A 19,806-nucleotide genomic window follows, 5' to 3' on the forward strand; every position below is an offset into this window, starting at 1 on the left:
TCCCCGCTCAGGCCCCCGGAGTTCACCTTCTTCTTCCTGGTGCATGTAAGTGCATTGTCCGTGTATAATGCGCTGTGCGGGGGGTCACTAAGATCCTGCGCCCGATATCCTGCATGTGTCACTTCCCCGCTCAGGTCCCCGGAGTTCACCTTCTTCTTCCTGGTGCATGTAAGTGCATTGTCCGTGTATAATGCGCTGTGCGGGGAGTCACTAAGATCCTGCGCCCGATATCCTGCATGTGTCACTTCCCCGCTCAGGTCCCCGGAGTTCACCTTCTTCTTCCTGGTGCATGTAAGTGCATTGTCCGTGTATAATGCGCTGTGCGGGGAGTCACTAAGATCCTGCGCCCGATATCCTGCATGTGTCGCTTCCCTGCTCAGGTCCCCAGAAATCACCTTCTTCTTCCTGGTGCATGTAAGTGCATTGTCCGTGTATAATGTGCTGTGCGGGGAGTCACTAAGATCCTGCGCCCGATATCCTGCATGTGTCGCTTCCCCGCTCAGGTCCACGGAGTTCACCTTCTTCTTCCTGGTGCATGTAAGTGCATTGTCTGTGTATAATGCGCTGTGCGGGGGGTCACTAAGATCCTGCACCCGATATCCTGCATGTGTCGCTTCCCCGCTCAGGTCCACGGAGTTCACCTTCTTCTTCCTGGTGCATGTAAGTGCATTGTCCGTGTATAATGTGCTGTGCGGGGAGTCACTAAGATCCCGCACCCGATATCCTGCATGTGTCGCTTCCCCGCTCAGGTCCCTGGAGTTCACCTTCCTCTTCCTGGTACATGTAAGTGGATTGTCCGTGTATAATGCGCTGTGCGGGGAGTCACTAAGATCCTGCGCCCGATATCCTGCATGTGTCACTTCCCCGCTCAGGTCCCCGGAGTTCACCTTCTTCTTCCTGGTGCATGTAAGTGCATTGTCCGTGTATAATGCGCTGTGCGGGGAGTCACTAAGATCCTGCGTCCGATATCCTGCATGTGTCGCTTCCCTGCTCAGGTCCCCAGAGTTCACCTTCTTCTTCCTGGTGCATGTAAGTGCATTGTCCGTGTATAATGCGCTGTGCGGGGAGTCACTAAGATCATGTGTCCGATTTCCTGCATGTGTCGCTTCCCCGCTCAGGTGCCCGGAGTTCACATTCTTCCTGGTGCATGTAAGTGCATTGTCCGTGTATAATGCGCTGCGCGGGGAGTCACTAAGATCCTGCACCTGATATCCTGAATGTGTCACTTCCCCGCTCAGGTCCCCGGAGTTCACCCTCTTCCTGGTGCATGTAAGTGCATTGTCCGTGTATAATGCGCTGTGCGGGGAGTTACTAAGATCCTGCGCCCGATATCCTGCATGTGTCGCTTCCCCGCTCAGGTCCCAGGAGTTCACCTTCTTTCTGGTGCATGTAAGTGCATTGTCCGTGTATAATGCGCTGTGCGGGGAGTCACTAAGATCCTGCGCCCGATATCCTGCATGTGTCACTCCCCCGCTCAGGTCCCCAGAGTTCTCCTCCTTCTTCTTCCTGATGCATGTAAGTGCATTGTCCGTGTATAATGCGCTGTGCGGGGAGTCACTAAGATCCTGCGCCCGATATCCTGCATGTGTCGCTTCCCCGCTCAGGTCCCAGGAGTTCACCTTCTTTCTGGTGCATGTAAGTGCATTGTCCGTGTATAATGCGCTGTGCGGGGAGTCACTAAGATCCTGCGCCCGATATCCTGCATGTGTCGCTTCCCCGCTCAGGTCCCAGGAGTTCACCTTCTTTCTGGTGCATGTAAGTGCATTGTCCGTGTATAATGCGCTGTGCGGGGAGTCACTAAGATCGTGCCCCGATATCCTGCATGTGTCGCTTCCCCGCTCAGGTCCCCGGAGTTCACCTCCTTCATCCTGGTGCATGTAAGTGCATTGTCCGTGTATAATGCGCTGTGCGGGGAGTCACTAAGATCCTGCCCCCGATATCCTGCATGTGTCGCTTCCCCGCTCAGATCCCTGGAGTTCACCTTCTTCTTCCTGGTGCATGTAAGTGCATTGTCCGTGTATAATGCGCTGTGCGGGGAGTCACTAAGATCCTGCACCCGATATCCTGCATGTGTCGCTTCCCCGCTCAGGTCCCTGGAGTTCACCTTCTTCTACCTGGTGCATGTAAGTGCATTGTCCGTGTATAATGCACTGTGCGGGGAGTCACTGAGATCGTGCACCCGATATCCTGCATGTGTCGCTTCCCCACTCAGGTCCCTGGAATTCACCTTCTTCTTCCTGGTGCATGTAAGTGCATTGTCCGTGTATAATGCGCTGTGCAGGGAGTCACTAAGATCGTGCACCCGATATCCTGCATGTGTTGCTTCCCCGCTCAGGTCCCTGGAGTTCACCTTCTTCTTCCTGGTGCATGGAAGTGCATTGTCCGTGTATAATGCGCTGTGTGGGGAGTCACTAAGATCCTGCGCCCGATATCCTGCATGTGTCGCTTCCCCGCTCAGGTCCCAGGAGTTCACCTTCTTCTTCCTGGTGCATGTAAGTGTATTGTCCGTGTATAATGCGCTGTGCGGGGAGTCACTGAGATCGTGCACCCGATATCCTGCATGTGTCGCTTCCCCGCTCAGGTCCCCGGAGTTCACCTTCTTCTTCCTGGTGCATGTAAGTGCATTGTCCGTGTATAATGTGCTGTGCGGGGAGTCACTAAGATCCTGCACCCGATATCCTGCATGTGTCACTTCTCTGCTCAGGTCCCTGGAGTTCACCTTCTTCTTCCTGGTGCATGTAAGTGCATTGTCCGTGTATAATGCGCTGTGCGGGGAGTCACTAAGATCGTGCCCCGATATCCTGCATGTGTCGCTTCCCCGCTCAGGTCCCCGGAGTTCACCTCCTTCATCCTGGTGCATGTAAGTGCATTGTCCGTGTATAATGCGCTGTGCGGGGAGTCACTAAGATCCTGCCCCCGATATCCTGCATGTGTCGCTTCCCCGCTCAGATCCCTGGAGTTCACCTTCTTCTTCCTGGTGCATGTAAGTGCATTGTCCGTGTATAATGCGCTGTGCGGGGAGTCACTAAGATCCTGCACCCGATATCCTGCATGTGTCGCTTCCCCGCTCAGGTCCCTGGAGTTCACCTTCTTCTACCTGGTGCATGTAAGTGCATTGTCCGTGTATAATGCGCTGTGCAGGGAGTCACTAAGATCGTGCACCCGATATCCTGCATGTGTCGCTTCCCCGCTCAGGTCCCTGGAGTTCACCTTCTTCTTCCTGGTGCATGGAAGTGCATTGTCCGTGTATAATGCGCTGTGTGGGGAGTCACTAAGATCCTGCGCCCGATATCCTGCATGTGTCGCTTCCCCGCTCAGGTCCCAGGAGTTCACCTTCTTCTTCCTGGTGCATGTAAGTGTATTGTCCGTGTATAATTCGCTGTGCGGGGAGTCACTGAGATCGTGCACCCGATATCCTGCATGTGTCGCTTCCCCGCTCAGGTCCCCGGAGTTCACCTTCTTCTTCCTGGTGCATGTAAGTGCATTGTCCGTGTATAATGTGCTGTGCGGGGAGTCACTAAGATCATGCACCCGATATCCTGCATGTGTCACTTCCCCGCTCAGGTCCCCTGAGTTCACCTTCTTCTTCCTGGTGCATGTAAGTGCATTGTCCGTGTATAATGCGCTGTGCGGGGAGTCACTAAGATCCTGCGCCCGATATCCTGCATGTGTCGCTTCCCCGCTCAGGTCCCAGGAGTTCATCTTCTTTCTGGTGCATGTAAGTGCATTGTCCGTGTATAATGCGCTGTGCGGGGAGTCACTAAGATCCTGCGCCCGATATCCTGCATGTGTCGCTTCCCCGCTCAGGTCCCAGGAGTTCACCTTCTTTCTGGTGCATGTAAGTGCATTGTCCGTGTATAATGCCCTGTGCGGGGAGTCACTAAGATCCTGCGCCCGATATCCTGCATGTGTCGCTTCCCCGCTCAGGTCCCCGGAGTTCACCTCCTTCATCCTGGTGCATGTAAGTGCATTGTCCGTGTATAATGCGCTGTGCGGGGAGTCACTAAGATCCTGCACCCGATATCCTGCATGTGTCGCTTCCCCGCTCAGGTCCCTGGAGTTCACCTTCTTCTTCCCGGTGCATGTAAGTGCATTGTCCGTGTATAATGCGCTGTGCGGGGAGTCACTAAGATCCTGCACCCGATATCCTGCATGTGTCGCTTCCCCGCTCAGGTCCCTGGAGTTCACCTTCTTCTTCCTGGTGCATGGAAGTGCATTGTCCGTGTATAATGCACTGTGCGGGGAGTCACTGAGATCGTGCACCCGATATCCTGCATGTGTCGCTTCCCCACTCAGGTCCCCGGAGTTCACCTTCTTCTTCCTGGTGCATGTAAGTGCATTGTCCGTGTATAATGCGCTGTGCGGGGAGTCACTAAGATCCTGCTCCTGATATCCTGCATGTGTCGCTTCCCCACTCAGGTCCCCGGAGTTCACCTCCTTCATCCTGGTGCATGTAAGTGCATTGTCCGTGTATAATGCGCTGTGCGGGGAGTCACTAAGATCGTGCACCCGATATCCTGCATGTGTCACTTCCCCGCTCAGGTCCCTGGAGTTCACCTTCTTCTTCCTGGTGCATGGAAGTGCATTGTCCGTGTATAATGCGCTGTGTGGGGAGTCACTAAGATCCTGCGCCCGATATCCTGCATGTGTCGCTTCCCCGCTCAGGTCCCTGGAGTTCATCTTCTTCTTCCTGGTGCATGTAAGTGCATTGTCCGTGTATAATGCACTGTGCGGGGAGTCACTAAGATCATGCACCGGATATCCTGCATGTGTCGCTTCCCCGCTCAGGTCCCCGGAGTTCACCTTCTTCTTCCTGGTGCATGTAAGTGCATTGTCCGTATATAATGCGCTGTGGGAGGAGTCACTAAGATCGTGCACCCGATATCCTGCATGTGTCACTTCCCCGCTCAGGTCCCCAGAGTTCACCTTTTTCCTGGTGCAGGTAAGCGCATTGTCCGTGTATAATGTGCTGTGCGGGGAGTCACTGAGATCGTGCACCCGATATCCTGCATGTGTCGCTTCCCCACTCAGGTCCCTGGAGTTCACCTTCTTCTTCCTGGTGCATGTAAGTGCATTGTCCATGTATAATGCGCTGTGCGAGGAGTCACTAAGATCCTGCCCCCGATATCCTGCATGTGTCGCTTCCCCGCTCAGGTCCCTGGAGTTCACCTTCTTCTTCCTGGTGCATGTAAGTGCATTGTCCGTGTATAATGCGCTGTGCAGGGAGTCACTAAGATCCTGCCCCCGATATCCTGCATGTGTCGCTTCCCCGCTCAGGTCCCTGGAGTTCACCTTCTTCTTCCTGGTGCATGTAAGTGCATTGTCCATGTATAATGCGCTGTGCGAGGAGTCACTAAGATCCTGCATCCGATATCCTGCATGTGTAGCTTCCCCGCTCAGGTCCCAGGAGTTCACCTTCTTCTTCCTGGTGCATGTAAGTGTATTGTCCGTATATAATGCGCTGTGCGGGGAGTCACTAAGATCGTGCACCCGATATCCTGCATGTGTCACTTCCCCGCTCAGGTCCCCAGAGTTCACCTTCTTCTTCCTGGTGCATGTAAGTGCATTGTCCGTGTATAATGCGCTGTGCGGGGAGTCACTAAGATCGTGCACCCGATATCCTGCATGTGTCACTTCCCCGCTCAGGTCCCTGGAGTTCACCTTCTTCTTCCTGGTGGATGTAAGTGCATTGTCCGTGTATAATGCGCTGTGCGGGGAGTCACTGAGATCGTGCACCCGATATCCTGCATGTGTCGCTTCCCCGCTCAGGTCCCTGGAGTTCACCTTCTTCCTGGTGCATGTAAGTGCATTGTCCGTGTATAATGCGCTGTGCAGGGAGTCACTAAGATCCTGCACCCGATATCCTGCATGTGTCGCTTCCCCGCTCAGGTCCCCGGAGTTCACCTTCTTCTTCCTGGTGCATGTAAGTGCATTGTCCGTGTATAATGTGCTGTGCGGGGAGTCACTAAGATCCTGCACCTGATATCCTGCATGTGTCGCTTCCCCGCTCAGGTCCCTGGAGTTCACCTTCTTCCTGGTGCATGTAAGTGCATTGTCCGTGTATAATGCACTGTGCGGGGAGTCACTAAGATCCTGCACCTGATATCCTGCATGTGTCGCTTCCCCGATCAGGTCCCCGGAGTTCACCTTCTTCTTCCTGGTGCATGTAAGTGCATTGTCCGTGTATAATGCGCTGTGCGGGGAGTCACTAAGATCCTGCACCCGATGTCCTGCATGTGTCGCTTCCCCGCTCAGGTCCCCGGAGTTCACCTTCTTCTTCCTGGTGCATGTAAGTGCATTGTCCGTGTATAATGCGCTGTGCGGGGAGTCACTAAGATCCTGCGCCCGATATCCTGCATGTGTCACTTCCCCGCTCAGGTCCCAGGAGTTCACCTTCTTCTTCCTGGTGCATGTAAGTGCATTGTTCGTGTATAATGCACTGTGCGGGGAGTCACTAAGATCCTGCGCCCGATATCCTGCATGTGTCGCTTCCCCGCTCAGGTCCCCGGAGTTCACCTTCTTCTTCCTGGTGCATGTAAGTGCATTGTCCGTGTATAATGCGCTGTGCGGGGAGTCACTAAGATCCTGCGCCCGATATCCTGCATGTGTCGCTTCCCCGCTCAGGTCCCCAGAGTTCACCTTCTTCTTCCTGGTGCATGTAAGTGCATTGTCCGTGTATAATGCGCTGTGCGGGGAGTCACTAAGATCCTGCGCCCGATATCCTGCATGTGTCGCTTCCCCGCTCAGGTCCCCGGAGTTCACCTTCTTCCTGGTGCATGTAAGTGCATTGCCCGTGTATAGTGCGCTGTGCGGGGAGTCACTAAGATCCTGCACCCGATGTCCTGCATGTGTCGCTTCCCCGCTCAGGTCCCCGGAGTTCACCTTCTTCTTCCTGGTGCATGTAAGTGCATTGTCCGTGTATAATGCGCTGTGCGGGGAGTCACTAAGATCCTGCGCCCGATATCCTGCATGTGTCACTTCCCCGCTCAGGTCCCAGGAGTTCACCTTCTTCTTCCTGGTGCATGTAAGTGCATTGTCTGTGTATAATGCGCTGTGCGGGGAGTCACTAAGATCCTGCACCCGATATCCTGCATGTGTCGCTTCCCCGCTCAGGTCCCCGGAGTTCACCCTCTTCCTGATGCATGTAAGTGCATTGTCCGTGTATAATGCGCTGTGCGGGGAGTCACTAAGATCCTGCGCCCGATATCCTGCATGTGTCGCTTCCCCACTCAGGTCCCCGGAGTTCACCACCTTCTTCCTGGTGCATGTAAGTGCATTGTCTGTGTATAATGCGCTGTGCGGGGAGTCACTAAGATCCTGCGCCCGATATCCTGCATGTGTCACTTCCCTGCTCAGGTCCCCGGAGTTCACCTTCTTCTTCCGGGTGCATGTAAGTGGATTGTCTGTGTATAATGAGCTGTGCGGGGAGTCACTAAGATCCTGCACCCGATATCCTGCATCTGTCGCTTCCCCGCTCAGGTCCCTGGAGTTCACCTTCTTCTTCCTGGTGCATGTAAGTGCATTGTCCGTGTATAATGCGCTGTGCGGGGAGTCACTAAGATCCTGCGCCCGATATCCTGCATGTGTCACTTCCCCGCTCAGGTCCCCGGAGTTCACCTTCTTCTTCCGGGTGCATGTAAGTGGATTGTCTGTGTATAATGCGCTGTGCGGGGAGTCACTAAGATCCTGTGCCCGATATCCTGCATGTGTCGCTTCCCCGCTCAGGTCCCCGGAGTTCACCTTCTTCTTCCTGGTGCATGTAAGTGCATTGTCTGTGTATAATGCGCTGTGCGGGGAGTCACTAAGATCGTGCGCCTGATATCCTGCATCTGTCGCTTCCCCGCTCAGGTCCCTGGAGTTCACCTTCTTCTTCCTGGTGCATGTAAGTGCATTGTCCGTGTATAATGCGCTGTGCGGGGAGTCACTAAGATCGTGCACCCGATATCCTGCATGTGTCACTTCCCCGCTCAGGTCCCTGGAGTTCACCTTCTTCTTCCTGGTGGATGTAAGTGCATTGTCCGTGTATAATGCGCTGTGCGGGGAGTCACTGAGATCGTGCACCCGATATCCTGCATGTGTCGCTTCCCCGCTCAGGTCCCTGGAGTTCACCTTCTTCCTGGTGCATGTAAGTGCATTGTCCGTGTATAATGCGCTGTGCAGGGAGTCACTAAGATCCTGCACCCGATATCCTGCATGTGTCGCTTCCCCGCTCAGGTCCCCGGAGTTCACCTTCTTCTTCCTGGTGCATGTAAGTGCATTGTCCGTGTATAATGTGCTGTGCGGGGAGTCACTAAGATCCTGCACCCGATGTCCTGCATGTGTCGCTTCCCCGCTCAGGTCCCCGGAGTTCACCTTCTTCTTCCTGGTGCATGTAAGTGCATTGTCCGTGTATAATGCGCTGTGCGGGGAGTCACTAAGATCCTGCGCCCGATATCCTGCATGTGTCACTTCCCCGCTCAGGTCCCAGGAGTTCACCTTCTTCTTCCTGGTGCATGTAAGTGCATTGTCCGTGTATAATGCGCTGTGCGGGGAGTCACTAAGATCCTGCTCCTGATATCCTGCATGTGTCGCTTCCCCACTCAGGTCCCCGGAGTTCACCTCCTTCATCCTGGTGCATGTAAGTGCATTGTCCGTGTATAATGCGCTGTGCGGGGAGTCACTAAGATCGTGCACCCGATATCCTGCATGTGTCACTTCCCCGCTCAGGTCCCTGGAGTTCACCTTCTTCTTCCTGGTGCATGGAAGTGCATTGTCCGTGTATAATGCGCTGTGTGGGGAGTCACTAAGATCCTGCGCCCGATATCCTGCATGTGTCGCTTCCCCGCTCAGGTCCCTGGAGTTCATCTTCTTCTTCCTGGTGCATGTAAGTGCATTGTCCGTGTATAATGCACTGTGCGGGGAGTCACTAAGATCATGCACCGGATATCCTGCATGTGTCGCTTCCCCGCTCAGGTCCCCGGAGTTCACCTTCTTCTTCCTGGTGCATGTAAGTGCATTGTCCGTATATAATGCGCTGTGGGAGGAGTCACTAAGATCGTGCACCCGATATCCTGCATGTGTCACTTCCCCGCTCAGGTCCCCAGAGTTCACCTTTTTCCTGGTGCAGGTAAGCGCATTGTCCGTGTATAATGTGCTGTGCGGGGAGTCACTGAGATCGTGCACCCGATATCCTGCATGTGTCGCTTCCCCACTCAGGTCCCTGGAGTTCACCTTCTTCTTCCTGGTGCATGTAAGTGCATTGTCCATGTATAATGCGCTGTGCGAGGAGTCACTAAGATCCTGCATCCGATATCCTGCATGTGTAGCTTCCCCGCTCAGGTCCCAGGAGTTCACCTTCTTCTTCCTGGTGCATGTAAGTGTATTGTCCGTATATAATGCGCTGTGCGGGGAGTCACTAAGATCGTGCACCCGATATCCTGCATGTGTCACTTCCCCGCTCAGGTCCCCAGAGTTCACCTTCTTCTTCCTGGTGCATGTAAGTGCATTGTCCGTGTATAATGCGCTGTGCGGGGAGTCACTAAGATCGTGCACCCGATATCCTGCATGTGTCACTTCCCCGCTCAGGTCCCTGGAGTTCACCTTCTTCTTCCTGGTGGATGTAAGTGCATTGTCCGTGTATAATGCGCTGTGCGGGGAGTCACTGAGATCGTGCACCCGATATCCTGCATGTGTCGCTTCCCCGCTCAGGTCCCTGGAGTTCACCTTCTTCCTGGTGCATGTAAGTGCATTGTCCGTGTATAATGCGCTGTGCAGGGAGTCACTAAGATCCTGCACCCGATATCCTGCATGTGTCGCTTCCCCGCTCAGGTCCCCGGAGTTCACCTTCTTCTTCCTGGTGCATGTAAGTGCATTGTCCGTGTATAATGTGCTGTGCGGGGAGTCACTAAGATCCTGCACCCGATGTCCTGCATGTGTCGCTTCCCCGCTCAGGTCCCCGGAGTTCACCTTCTTCTTCCTGGTGCATGTAAGTGCATTGTCCGTGTATAATGCGCTGTGCGGGGAGTCACTAAGATCCTGCGCCCGATATCCTGCATGTGTCACTTCCCCGCTCAGGTCCCAGGAGTTCACCTTCTTCTTCCTGGTGCATGTAAGTGCATTGTCTGTGTATAATGCGCTGTGCGGGGAGTCACTAAGATCCTGCACCCGATATCCTGCATGTGTCGCTTCCCCGCTCAGGTCCCCGGAGTTCACCCTCTTCCTGATGCATGTAAGTGCATTGTCCGTGTATAATGCGCTGTGCGGGGAGTCACTAAGATCCTGCGCCCGATATCCTGCATGTGTCGCTTCCCCGCTCAGGTCCCCGGAGTTCACCTTCTTCTTCCTGGTGCATGTAAGTGCATTGTCCGTGTATAATGCGCTGTGCGGGGAGTCACTAAGATCCTGCGCCCGATATCCTGCATGTGTCACTTCCCCGCTCAGGTCCCAGGAGTTCACCTTCTTCTTCCTGGTGCATGTAAGTGCATTGTTCGTGTATAATGCACTGTGCGGGGAGTCACTAAGATCCTGCGCCCGATATCCTGCATGTGTCGCTTCCCCGCTCAGGTCCCCGGAGTTCACCTTCTTCTTCCTGGTGCATGTAAGTGCATTGTCCGTGTATAATGCGCTGTGCGGGGAGTCACTAAGATCCTGCGCCCGATATCCTGCATGTGTCGCTTCCCCGCTCAGGTCCCCAGAGTTCACCTTCTTCTTCCTGGTGCATGTAAGTGCATTGTCCGTGTATAATGCGCTGTGCGGGGAGTCACTAAGATCCTGCGCCCGATATCCTGCATGTGTCGCTTCCCCGCTCAGGTCCCCGGAGTTCACCTTCTTCCTGGTGCATGTAAGTGCATTGTCCGTGTATAGTGCGCTGTGCGGGGAGTCACTAAGATCCTGCACCCGATGTCCTGCATGTGTCGCTTCCCCGCTCAGGTCCCCGGAGTTCACCTTCTTCTTCCTGGTGCATGTAAGTGCATTGTCCGTGTATAATGCGCTGTGCGGGGAGTCACTAAGATCCTGCGCCCGATATCCTGCATGTGTCACTTCCCCGCTCAGGTCCCAGGAGTTCACCTTCTTCTTCCTGGTGCATGTAAGTGCATTGTCTGTGTATAATGCGCTGTGCGGGGAGTCACTAAGATCCTGCACCCGATATCCTGCATGTGTCACTTCCCCGCTCAGGTCCCCGGAGTTCACCATCTTCCTGATGCATGTAAGTGCATTGTCCGTGTATAATGCGCTGTGCGGGGAGTCACTAAGATCCTGCGCCCGATATTCTGCATGTGTCGCTTCCCCACTCAGGTCCCCGGAGTTCACCACCTTCTTCCTGGTGCATGTAAGTGCATTGTCTGTGTATAATGCGCTGTGCGGGGAGTCACTAAGATCCTGCGCCCGATATCCTGCATGTGTCACTTCCCCGCTCAGGTCCCCGGAGTTCACCTTCTTCTTCCGGGTGCATGTAAGTGGATTGTCTGTGTATAATGAGCTGTGCGGGGAGTCACTAAGATCCTGCACCCGATATCCTGCATCTGTCGCTTCCCCGCTCAGGTCCCTGGAGTTCACCTTCTTCTTCCTGGTGCATGTAAGTGCATTGTCCGTGTATAATGCGCTGTGCGGGGAGTCACTAAGATCCTGCGCCCGATATCCTGCATGTGTCACTTCCCCGCTCAGGTCTCCGGAGTTCACCTTCTTCTTCCGGGTGCATGTAAGTGGATTGTCTGTGTATAATGCGCTGTGCGGGGAGTCACTAAGATCCTGTGCCCGATATCCTGCATGTGTCGCTTCCCCGCTCAGGTCCCCGGAGTTCACCTTCTTCTTCCTGGTGCATGTAAGTGCATTGTCTGTGTATAATGCGCTGTGCGGGGAGTCACTAAGATCGTGCGCCTGATATCCTGCATCTGTCGCTTCCCCGCTCAGGTCCCCAGAGTTCACCTTTTTTCCTGGTGCAGGTAAGTGCATTGTCCGTGTATAATGCGCTGTGCGGGGAGTCACTAAGATCCTGCGCCCGATATCCTGCATGTGTCGCTTCCCCGCTCAGGTCCCCGGAGTTCACCTTCTTCTTCCTGGTGCATGTAAGTGGATTGTCTGTGTATAATGCACTGTGCGGGGAGTCACTAAGATCCTGCACCCGATATCCTGCATGTGTCGCTTCCCCGCTCAGGTCCCAGGAGTTCACCTTCTTCTTCCTGGTGCATGTAAGTGGATTGTCTGTGTATAATGCACTGTGCGGGGAGTCACTAAGATCCTGCGCCCGATATCCTGCATGTGTCGCTTCCCCGCTCAGGTCCCCGGAGTTCACCTTCTTCTTCCTGGTGCATGTAAGTGCATTGTCCGTGTATAATGCGCTGTGCGGGGAGTCACTAAGATCCTGTGCCCGATATCCTGCATGTGTCGCTTCCCCGCTCAGGTCCCTGGAGTTCACCTTCTTCTTCCTGGTGCATGTAAGTGCATTGTCCGTGTATAATGCACTGTGCGGGGAGTCACTAAGATCGAGCCCTGATATCCTGCATGTGTTGCTTCCCCGCTCAGGTCCCCGGAGTTCACCTTCTTCTTCCTGGTGCATGTAAGTGCATTGTCTGTGTATAATGCGCTGTGCGGGGAGTCACTAAGATCGTGCGCCTGATATCCTGCATCTGTCGCTTCCCCGCTCAGGTCCCCAGAGTTCACCTTTTTTCCTGGTGCAGGTAAGTGCATTGTCCGTGTATAATGCGCTGTGCGGGGAGTCACTAAGATCCTGCGCCCGATATCCTGCATGTGTCGCTTCCCCGCTCAGGTCCCCAGAGTTCACCTTTTTTCCTGGTGCAGGTAAGTGCATTGTCTGTGTATAATGCGCTGTGGGAGGAGTCACTAAGGTCCTGCGCCCGATATCCTGCATGTGTCGCTTCCCCGCTCAGGTCCCCAGAGTTCACCTTTTTTCCTGGTGCAGGTAAGTGCATGTCTTGCGACACAATTTGAATTGTAAATCCCGCGCATACTCCGAATCAGTCGGGTTGTCCGTCGGCCACGGCCCCGATTTGTGTTGCACGGAAGTCAAAATCTGATGGCGTGCCCCAAAAACCCTACTTAAATGTGCCGTGCGGACCCTTAGTGAATGCGCCCCTATATATGACTATCTGGAGACCCCCTACTCTATGGGGCGGGCAGGGGGGGAGCTGTGAGGTTATTACGGCGCTCTCCCTCCTCTTCCAGGCCACGGAGCGGAGGCCACCGCTGCTTTCCTCCTGGGGGGCTCATGCTGCAGCGGTGATCGGAGTGCAGCACTTTTTCTGTGGCTCAGATCCGTACATTATAAGTGGCTCCTCGGACCACACGGCCAGACTGTGGACACAAGGTGGAGGACTGGTGGGCACGTTTGGCCAGGACAGACCCTGGAACCTGAGGAAACTGTCAGCAGGCAGGAAGAGGTAAGGGTGTGTGTACTATGTGCAGGGGGGTGTGTGTACTATGTGCAGGGGGAGGTGTGTACTATGTGCAGGGGGGAGGTGTGTGCTATGTGCAGGGGGGAGGTGTGTGTACTATGTGCAGGGGGGAGGTGTGTACTATGTGCAGGGGGAGGGGTGTACTATGTGCAGGGGGAGGGGTGTACTATGTGCAGGGGGGTGTACTATGTGCAGGGGGAGGGGTGTACTATGTGCAGGGGGAGGTGTGTACTATGTGCAGGGGGGAGGTGTGTACTATGTGCAGGGGGAGGTGTGTACTATGTGCAGGGGGAGGTGTGTACTATGTACAGGGTGTGTGTACTATGTGCAGGGGGAGGTGTGTACTATGTGCAGGGGGATGTGTGCTATGTGCAGGGGGAGGTGTGTACTATGTGCAGGGGGGTGTGTGTACTATGTGCAGGGGGAGGTGTGTACTATGTGCAGGGGTGTGTGTACTATGTGCAGGGGGAGGTGTGTACTATGTGCAGAGGGTGTGTACTATGTGCAGGGGGAGGTGTGTACTATGTGCAGGGGGGTGTGTACTATGTGCAGTGCCCTGTGTACTATGTGCAGGGGGAGGTGTGTACTATGTGCAGGGGGGAGGTGTGTGCTATGTGCAGGGGGGAGGTGTGTGTACTATGTGCAGGGGGAGGTGTGTACTATGTGCAGGGGTGTGTGTGTACTATGTGCAGGGGGGAGGTGTGTACTATGTGCAGGGGGAGGTGTGTACTATGTGCAGGGGGGAGGTGTGTACTATGTGCAGGGGGGAGGTGTGTACTATGTGCAGGGGGAGGTGTGTACTATGTGCAGGGGGAGGTGTGTACTATGTACAGGGTGTGTGTACTATGTGCAGGGGGAGGTGTGTACTATGTGCAGGGGGATGTGTGCTATGTGCAGGGAGGTGTACTATGTGCAGGGGGAGGTGTGTACTATGTGCAGGGGGCTGTACTTTGTGCAGAGGGGGGAGGCGTGTACTATGTGCAGGGGGAGGTGTGTACTATGTGCAGGGGGAGGTGTGTACTATGTGCAGGGGGGAGGTGTGTACTATGTGCAGGGGGGGTGTACTATGTGCAGGGGGAGGTGTGTACTATGTGCAGGGGGAGGTGTGTACTATGTGCAGGGGGAGGTGTGTACTATGTGCAGGGGGAGGTGTGTACTATGTGCAGGGGGAGGTGTGTACTATGTGCAGGGGGAGGTGTGTACTATGTGCAGGGGGGTGTGTTCTATGTGCAGGGGGGAGGTGTGTACTATGTGCAGGGGGGGGTGTACTATGTGCAGGGGGAGGTGTGTACTATGTGCAGGGGGAGGTGTGTACTATGTGCAGAGGGGGGAGGCGTGTACTAGGTGCAGGGGGAGGTGTGTACTATGTGCAGGGGGAGGTGTGTACTATGTGCAGGGGGAGGTGTGTACTATGTGGAGGGGGAGGTGTGTACTATGTGCAGGGGGGAGGTGTGTACTATGTGCAGGGGGAGGTGTGTACTATGTGCAGGGAGGTGTGTACTATGTGCAGGGGGAGGTGTGTACTATGTGCAGGGGGAGGTGTGTACTATGTGCAGGGGGAGGTGTGTACTATGTGCAGGGGGAGGTGTGTACTATGTGCAGGGGGAGGTGTGTACTATGTGCAGGGGGAGGGGTGTACTATGTGCAGGGGGAGGTGTGTACTATGTGCAGGGGGAAGTGTACTATGTGCAGGGGGGAGGTGTGTACTATGTGCAGGGGGAGGTGTGTACTATGTGCAGGGGGAAGTGTACTATGTGCAGGGGGGAGGTGTGTACTATGTGCAGGGGGGTGTGTACTATGTGCAGGGGGAAGTGTACTATGTGCAGGGGGAGGTGTGTACTATGTGCAGGGTGGTGTGTACTATGTGCAGGGGGGTGTGTACTATGTGCAGGGGGAAGTGTGTACTATGTGCAGGGGGAAGTGTACTATGTGCAGGGGGTGTGTGTACTATGTGCAGGAGGAGGTGTGTACTATGTGCAGGGGGAGGTGTGTACTATGTGCAGGGGGAGGTGTGTACTATGTGCAGGGGGAGGTGTGTACTATGTGCAGGGGGAGGTGTGTACTATGTGCAGGGGGAGGTGTGTACTATGTGCAGGGGGAGGTGTGTACTATGTGCAGGGAGGTGTGTACTATGTGCAGGGGGAGGTGTGTACTATGTGCAGGGGGAGGTGTGTACTATGTGCAGGGGGAGGTGTGTACTATGTGCAGGGGGTGTGTGTACTATGTGCAGGGGGGTGTACTATGTGCAGGGGGAGGTGTGTACTATGTGCAGGGGGAGGTGTGTACTATGTGCTGGGGGAGGTGTGTACTATGTGCAGGGGGGGTGTACTATGTGCAGGGGGAGGTGTGTGCTATGTGCAGGGGGAGGTGTGTACTATGTGCAGGGGGAGGTGTGTACTATGTGCAGGGGGTGTGTGTACTATGTGCAGGGGGAGGTGTGTACTATGTGCAGGGGGGTGTACTATGTGCAGGGGGAGGTGTGTACTATGTGCAGGGGGAGGTGTGTACTATGTGCAGGGGGAGGTGTGTACTATGTGCAGGGGGAGGTGTGTACTATGTGCAGGGGGAGGTGTGTACTATGTGCAGAGGGTGTGTGTACTATGTGCAGGGGGAGGTGTGTACTATGTGCAGGGGGAGGTGTGTACTATGTGCAGGGGGAGGTGTGTACTATGTGCACTGAGGTGTGTACTATGTGCAGGGGAGGTGTGTACTATGTGCAGGTGGAGGTGTGTACTATGTGCAGGGGGTGTGTGTACTATGTGGAGGGGGAGGTGTGTACTATGTGCAGGGGGGTGTACTATGTGCAGGGGGGGGTGTACTATGTGCAGGGGGAGGTGTGTACTATGTGCAGGGGGGTGTACTATGTGCAGGGGGAGGTGTGTACTATGTGCAGGGGGAGGTGTGTACTATGTGCAGGGGGAAGTGTGTACTATGTGCAGGGGGAGGTGTGTACAGGGGGAGGTGTGTACTATGTGCAGGGGGAGGTGTGTACTATGTGCAGGGGGAAGTGTGTACTATGTGCAGGGGGAAGTGTGTACTATGTGCAGGGGGAAGTGTGTACTATGTGCAGGTGGAGGTGTGTACTATGTGCAGGGGGTGTGTGTACTATGTGGAGGGGGAAGTGTGTACTATGTGCAGGGGGAAGTGTGTACTATGTGCAGGTGGAGGTGTGTACTATGTGCAGGGGGAGGTGTGTACTATGTGCAGGGGGAAGTGTGTACTATGTGCAGGGCAAAGTGTGTACTATGTGCAGGGGGAAGTGTGTACTATGTGCAGGTGGAGGTGTGTACTATGTGCAGGGGGTGTGTGTACTATGTGGAGGGGGAGGTGTGTACTATGTGCAGGGGGGTGTACTATGTGCAGGGGGGGTGTACTATGTGCAGGCGAGGTGTGTACTATGTGCAGGGGGAGGTGTGTACTATGTGCAGGGGGATGTGTGTACTATGTGCAGGGGGGGTGTACTATGTGCAGGGGAGGTGTGTACTATGTGCAGGTGGAGGTGTGTACTATGTGCAGGGGGTGTGTGTACTATGTGGAGGGGGAGGTGTGTACTATGTGCAGGGGGGTGTACTATGTGCAGGGGGGGGTGTACTATGTGCAGGGGGAGGTGTGTACTATGTGCAGGGGGAGGTGTGTACTATGTGCAGGGGGAGGTGTGTACTATGTGCAGGGGGGGTGTACTATGTGCAGGGGGAGGTGTGTGCTATGTGCAGGGGGAGGTGTGTGCTATGTGCAGGGGGAGGTGTGTACTATGTGCAGGGGGAGGTGTGTACTATGTGCAGGGGGAGGTGTGTACTATGTGCAGGGGGAGGTGTGTACTATGTGCAGGGGGGGTGTACTATGTGCAGGGGGAGGTGTGTACTATGTGCGGGGGGTGTGTGTACTATGTGCAGGGGGAGGTGTGTACTATGTGCAGGGGGAGGTGTGTACTATGTGCAGGGGGGTGTACTATGTGCAGGGGGAAGTGTGTACTATGTGCAGGGGGAGGTGTGTACTATGTGCAGGGGGAAGTGTGTACTATGTGCAGGGGGAGGTGTGTACTATGTGCAGGGGGAGGTGTGTACTATGTGCAGGGGGAGGTGTGTACTATGTGCAGGGGGAGGTGTGTACTATGTGCAGGGGGAGGTGTGTACTATGTGCAGGGGGAGGTGTGTGCTATGTGCAGGGGGGTGTGTGTACTATGTGCAGGGGGGGGTGTGTACTATGTGCAGGGGAAGTGTGTACTATGTGCAGGGGGAGGTGTGTACTATGTGCAGGGGGAGGTGTGTACTATGTGCAGGGGGTGTGTACTATGTGCAGGGGGTGGTGTGTACTATGTGCAGGGGGAGGTGTGTACTATGTGCAGGGGGAGGTGTGTACTATGTGCAGGGGGAGGTGTGTACTATGTGCAGGGGGAGTTGTGTACTATGTGCAGAGGTGTGTACTATGTGCAGGGGGAGGTGTGTACTATGTGCAGGGGGAGGTGTGTACTATGTGCAGGGGGAGGTGTGTACTATGTGCAGGGAGGTGTGTACTATGTGCAGGGAGGTGTGTACTATGTGCAGGGGGTGTGTACTATGTGCAGGGGGAGTTGTGTACTATGTGCAGGGGGGTGTACTATGTGCAGGGGGGTGTACTATGTGCAGGGGGAGGTGTGTACTATGTGCAGGGGGAGGTGTGTACTATGTGCAGGGGGAAGTGTGTACTATGTGCAGGGGGAGGTGTGTACAGGGGGAGGTGTGTACTATGTGCAGGGGGAGGTGTGTACTATGTACAGGGGGAAGTGTGTACTATGTGCAGGGGGAGGTGTACTATGTGCAGGGGGTGTGTACTATGTGCAGGGGGGAGGTGTGTACTATGTGCAGGGGGAGGTGTACTATGTGCAGGGGGAGGTGTGTACTATGTGCAGAGGGGGAGGTGTGTACTATGTGCAGGGGGAGGTGTGCACTATGTGCAGGGGGTGTGTGTACTATGTGGAGGGGGAGGTGTGTACTATGTGCAGGGGGGGTGTACTATGTGCAGGGGGGAGGTGTGTACTATGTGCAGGGGGAGGTGTACTATGTGCAGGGGGAAGTGTGTACTATGTGCAGGGGGGAGGTGTGTACTATGTGCAGGGGGAGGTGTGCACTATGTGCAGGGGTTGTGTGTACTATGTGGAGGGGGAGGTGTGTACTATGTGCAGGGGGGTGTACTATGTGCAGGGGGGCTGTACTATGTGCAGGGGGAGGTGTGTACTATGTGCAGGGGGAGGTGTGTACTATGTGCAGGGGGGGTGTACTATATGCAGGGGGAGGTGTGTACTATGTGCAGGGGGGTGTGTACTATGTGCAGGGGGAGGTGTGTACTATGTGCAGGGGGAGGTGTGTACTATGTGCAGGGGGAGGTGTGTACTATGTGCAGGGGGAGGTGTGTACTATGTGCAGGGGGAGGTGTGTACTATGTGCAGGGGGAGGTGTGTAATATGTGCAGGGGGAGGTGTGTACTATGTACAGGGGGAGGTGTGTACTATGTGCAGGGGGGAGGTGTGTACTATGTGCAGGGGGGAGGTGTGTGCTATGTGCAGGGGGAGGTGTGTAATATGTGCAGGGGGAGGTGTGTAATATGTGCAGGGGGGTGTGTACTATGTGCAGGGGGAGGTGTGTACTATGTGCAGGGGGAGGTGTGTACTATGTGCAGGGGGAGGTGTGTAATATGTGCAGGGGGGTGTGTACTATGTGCAGGGGGAGGTGTGTACTATGTGCAGGGGGAGGTGTGTACTATGTGCAGGGGGGGTGTACTATGTGCAGGGGGGGTGTACTATGTGCAGGGGGAGGTGTGTACTATGTGCAGGGGGAGGTGTGTACTATGTGCAGGGGGAGGTGTGTACTATGTGCAGGGGGAGGTGTGTACTATGTGCAGGGGGAGGTGTGTACTATGTGCAGGGGGGTGTGTACTATGTGCAGGGGGAGGTGTGTACTATGTGCAGGGGGGTGTGTACTATGTGCAGGGGGAGGTGTGTACTATGTGCAGGGGGAGGTGTGTACTATGTGCAGGTATACGCAGTGTAATGTGCACCACGTGGCGGTATACGCAGTGTAATGTGCACCACGTGGTGGTATACGCAGTGTAATGTGCACCACGTGGGGGTATACGCAGTGTAATGTGCACCACGTGGCGGTATACGCAGTGTAATGTGCACCACGTGGCGGTATACGCAGTGTAATGTGCACCACGTGGCGGTATACGCAGTGTAATGTGCACCACGTGGCGGTATACGCAGTGTAATGTGCACCACGTGGCGGTATACGCAGTGTAATGTGCACCACGTGGCGGTATACGCAGTGTAATGTGCACCACGTGGCGGTATACGCAGTGTAATGTGCACCACGTGGCGGTATACGCAGTGTAATGTGCACCACGTGGCGGTATACGCAGTGTAATGTGCACCACGTCGCGG

General features: G+C 55.1%; 1 protein-coding gene across 1 annotated transcript in view; it reads left to right on the plus strand.

Annotated features, from left to right (window-relative positions):
* The window catches only part of LOC140106905 (cilia- and flagella-associated protein 337-like), a 316,979-nt gene that overhangs the window by 266,416 nt on the left and 30,757 nt on the right, over window positions 1–19,806 (plus strand). Inside the window, exon 11 of the mRNA XM_072131544.1 lies at window positions 13,162–13,376. Coding sequence (XP_071987645.1) covers window positions 13,162–13,376 — 215 coding nt within the window. The remainder of the gene's footprint in view (window positions 1–13,161; window positions 13,377–19,806) is intronic.

The sequence above is a fragment of the Engystomops pustulosus genome, unplaced genomic scaffold (genome assembly GCF_040894005.1).
Source record: "Engystomops pustulosus unplaced genomic scaffold, aEngPut4.maternal MAT_SCAFFOLD_86, whole genome shotgun sequence".
NCBI lineage: Eukaryota > Metazoa > Chordata > Amphibia > Anura > Leptodactylidae > Engystomops > Engystomops pustulosus.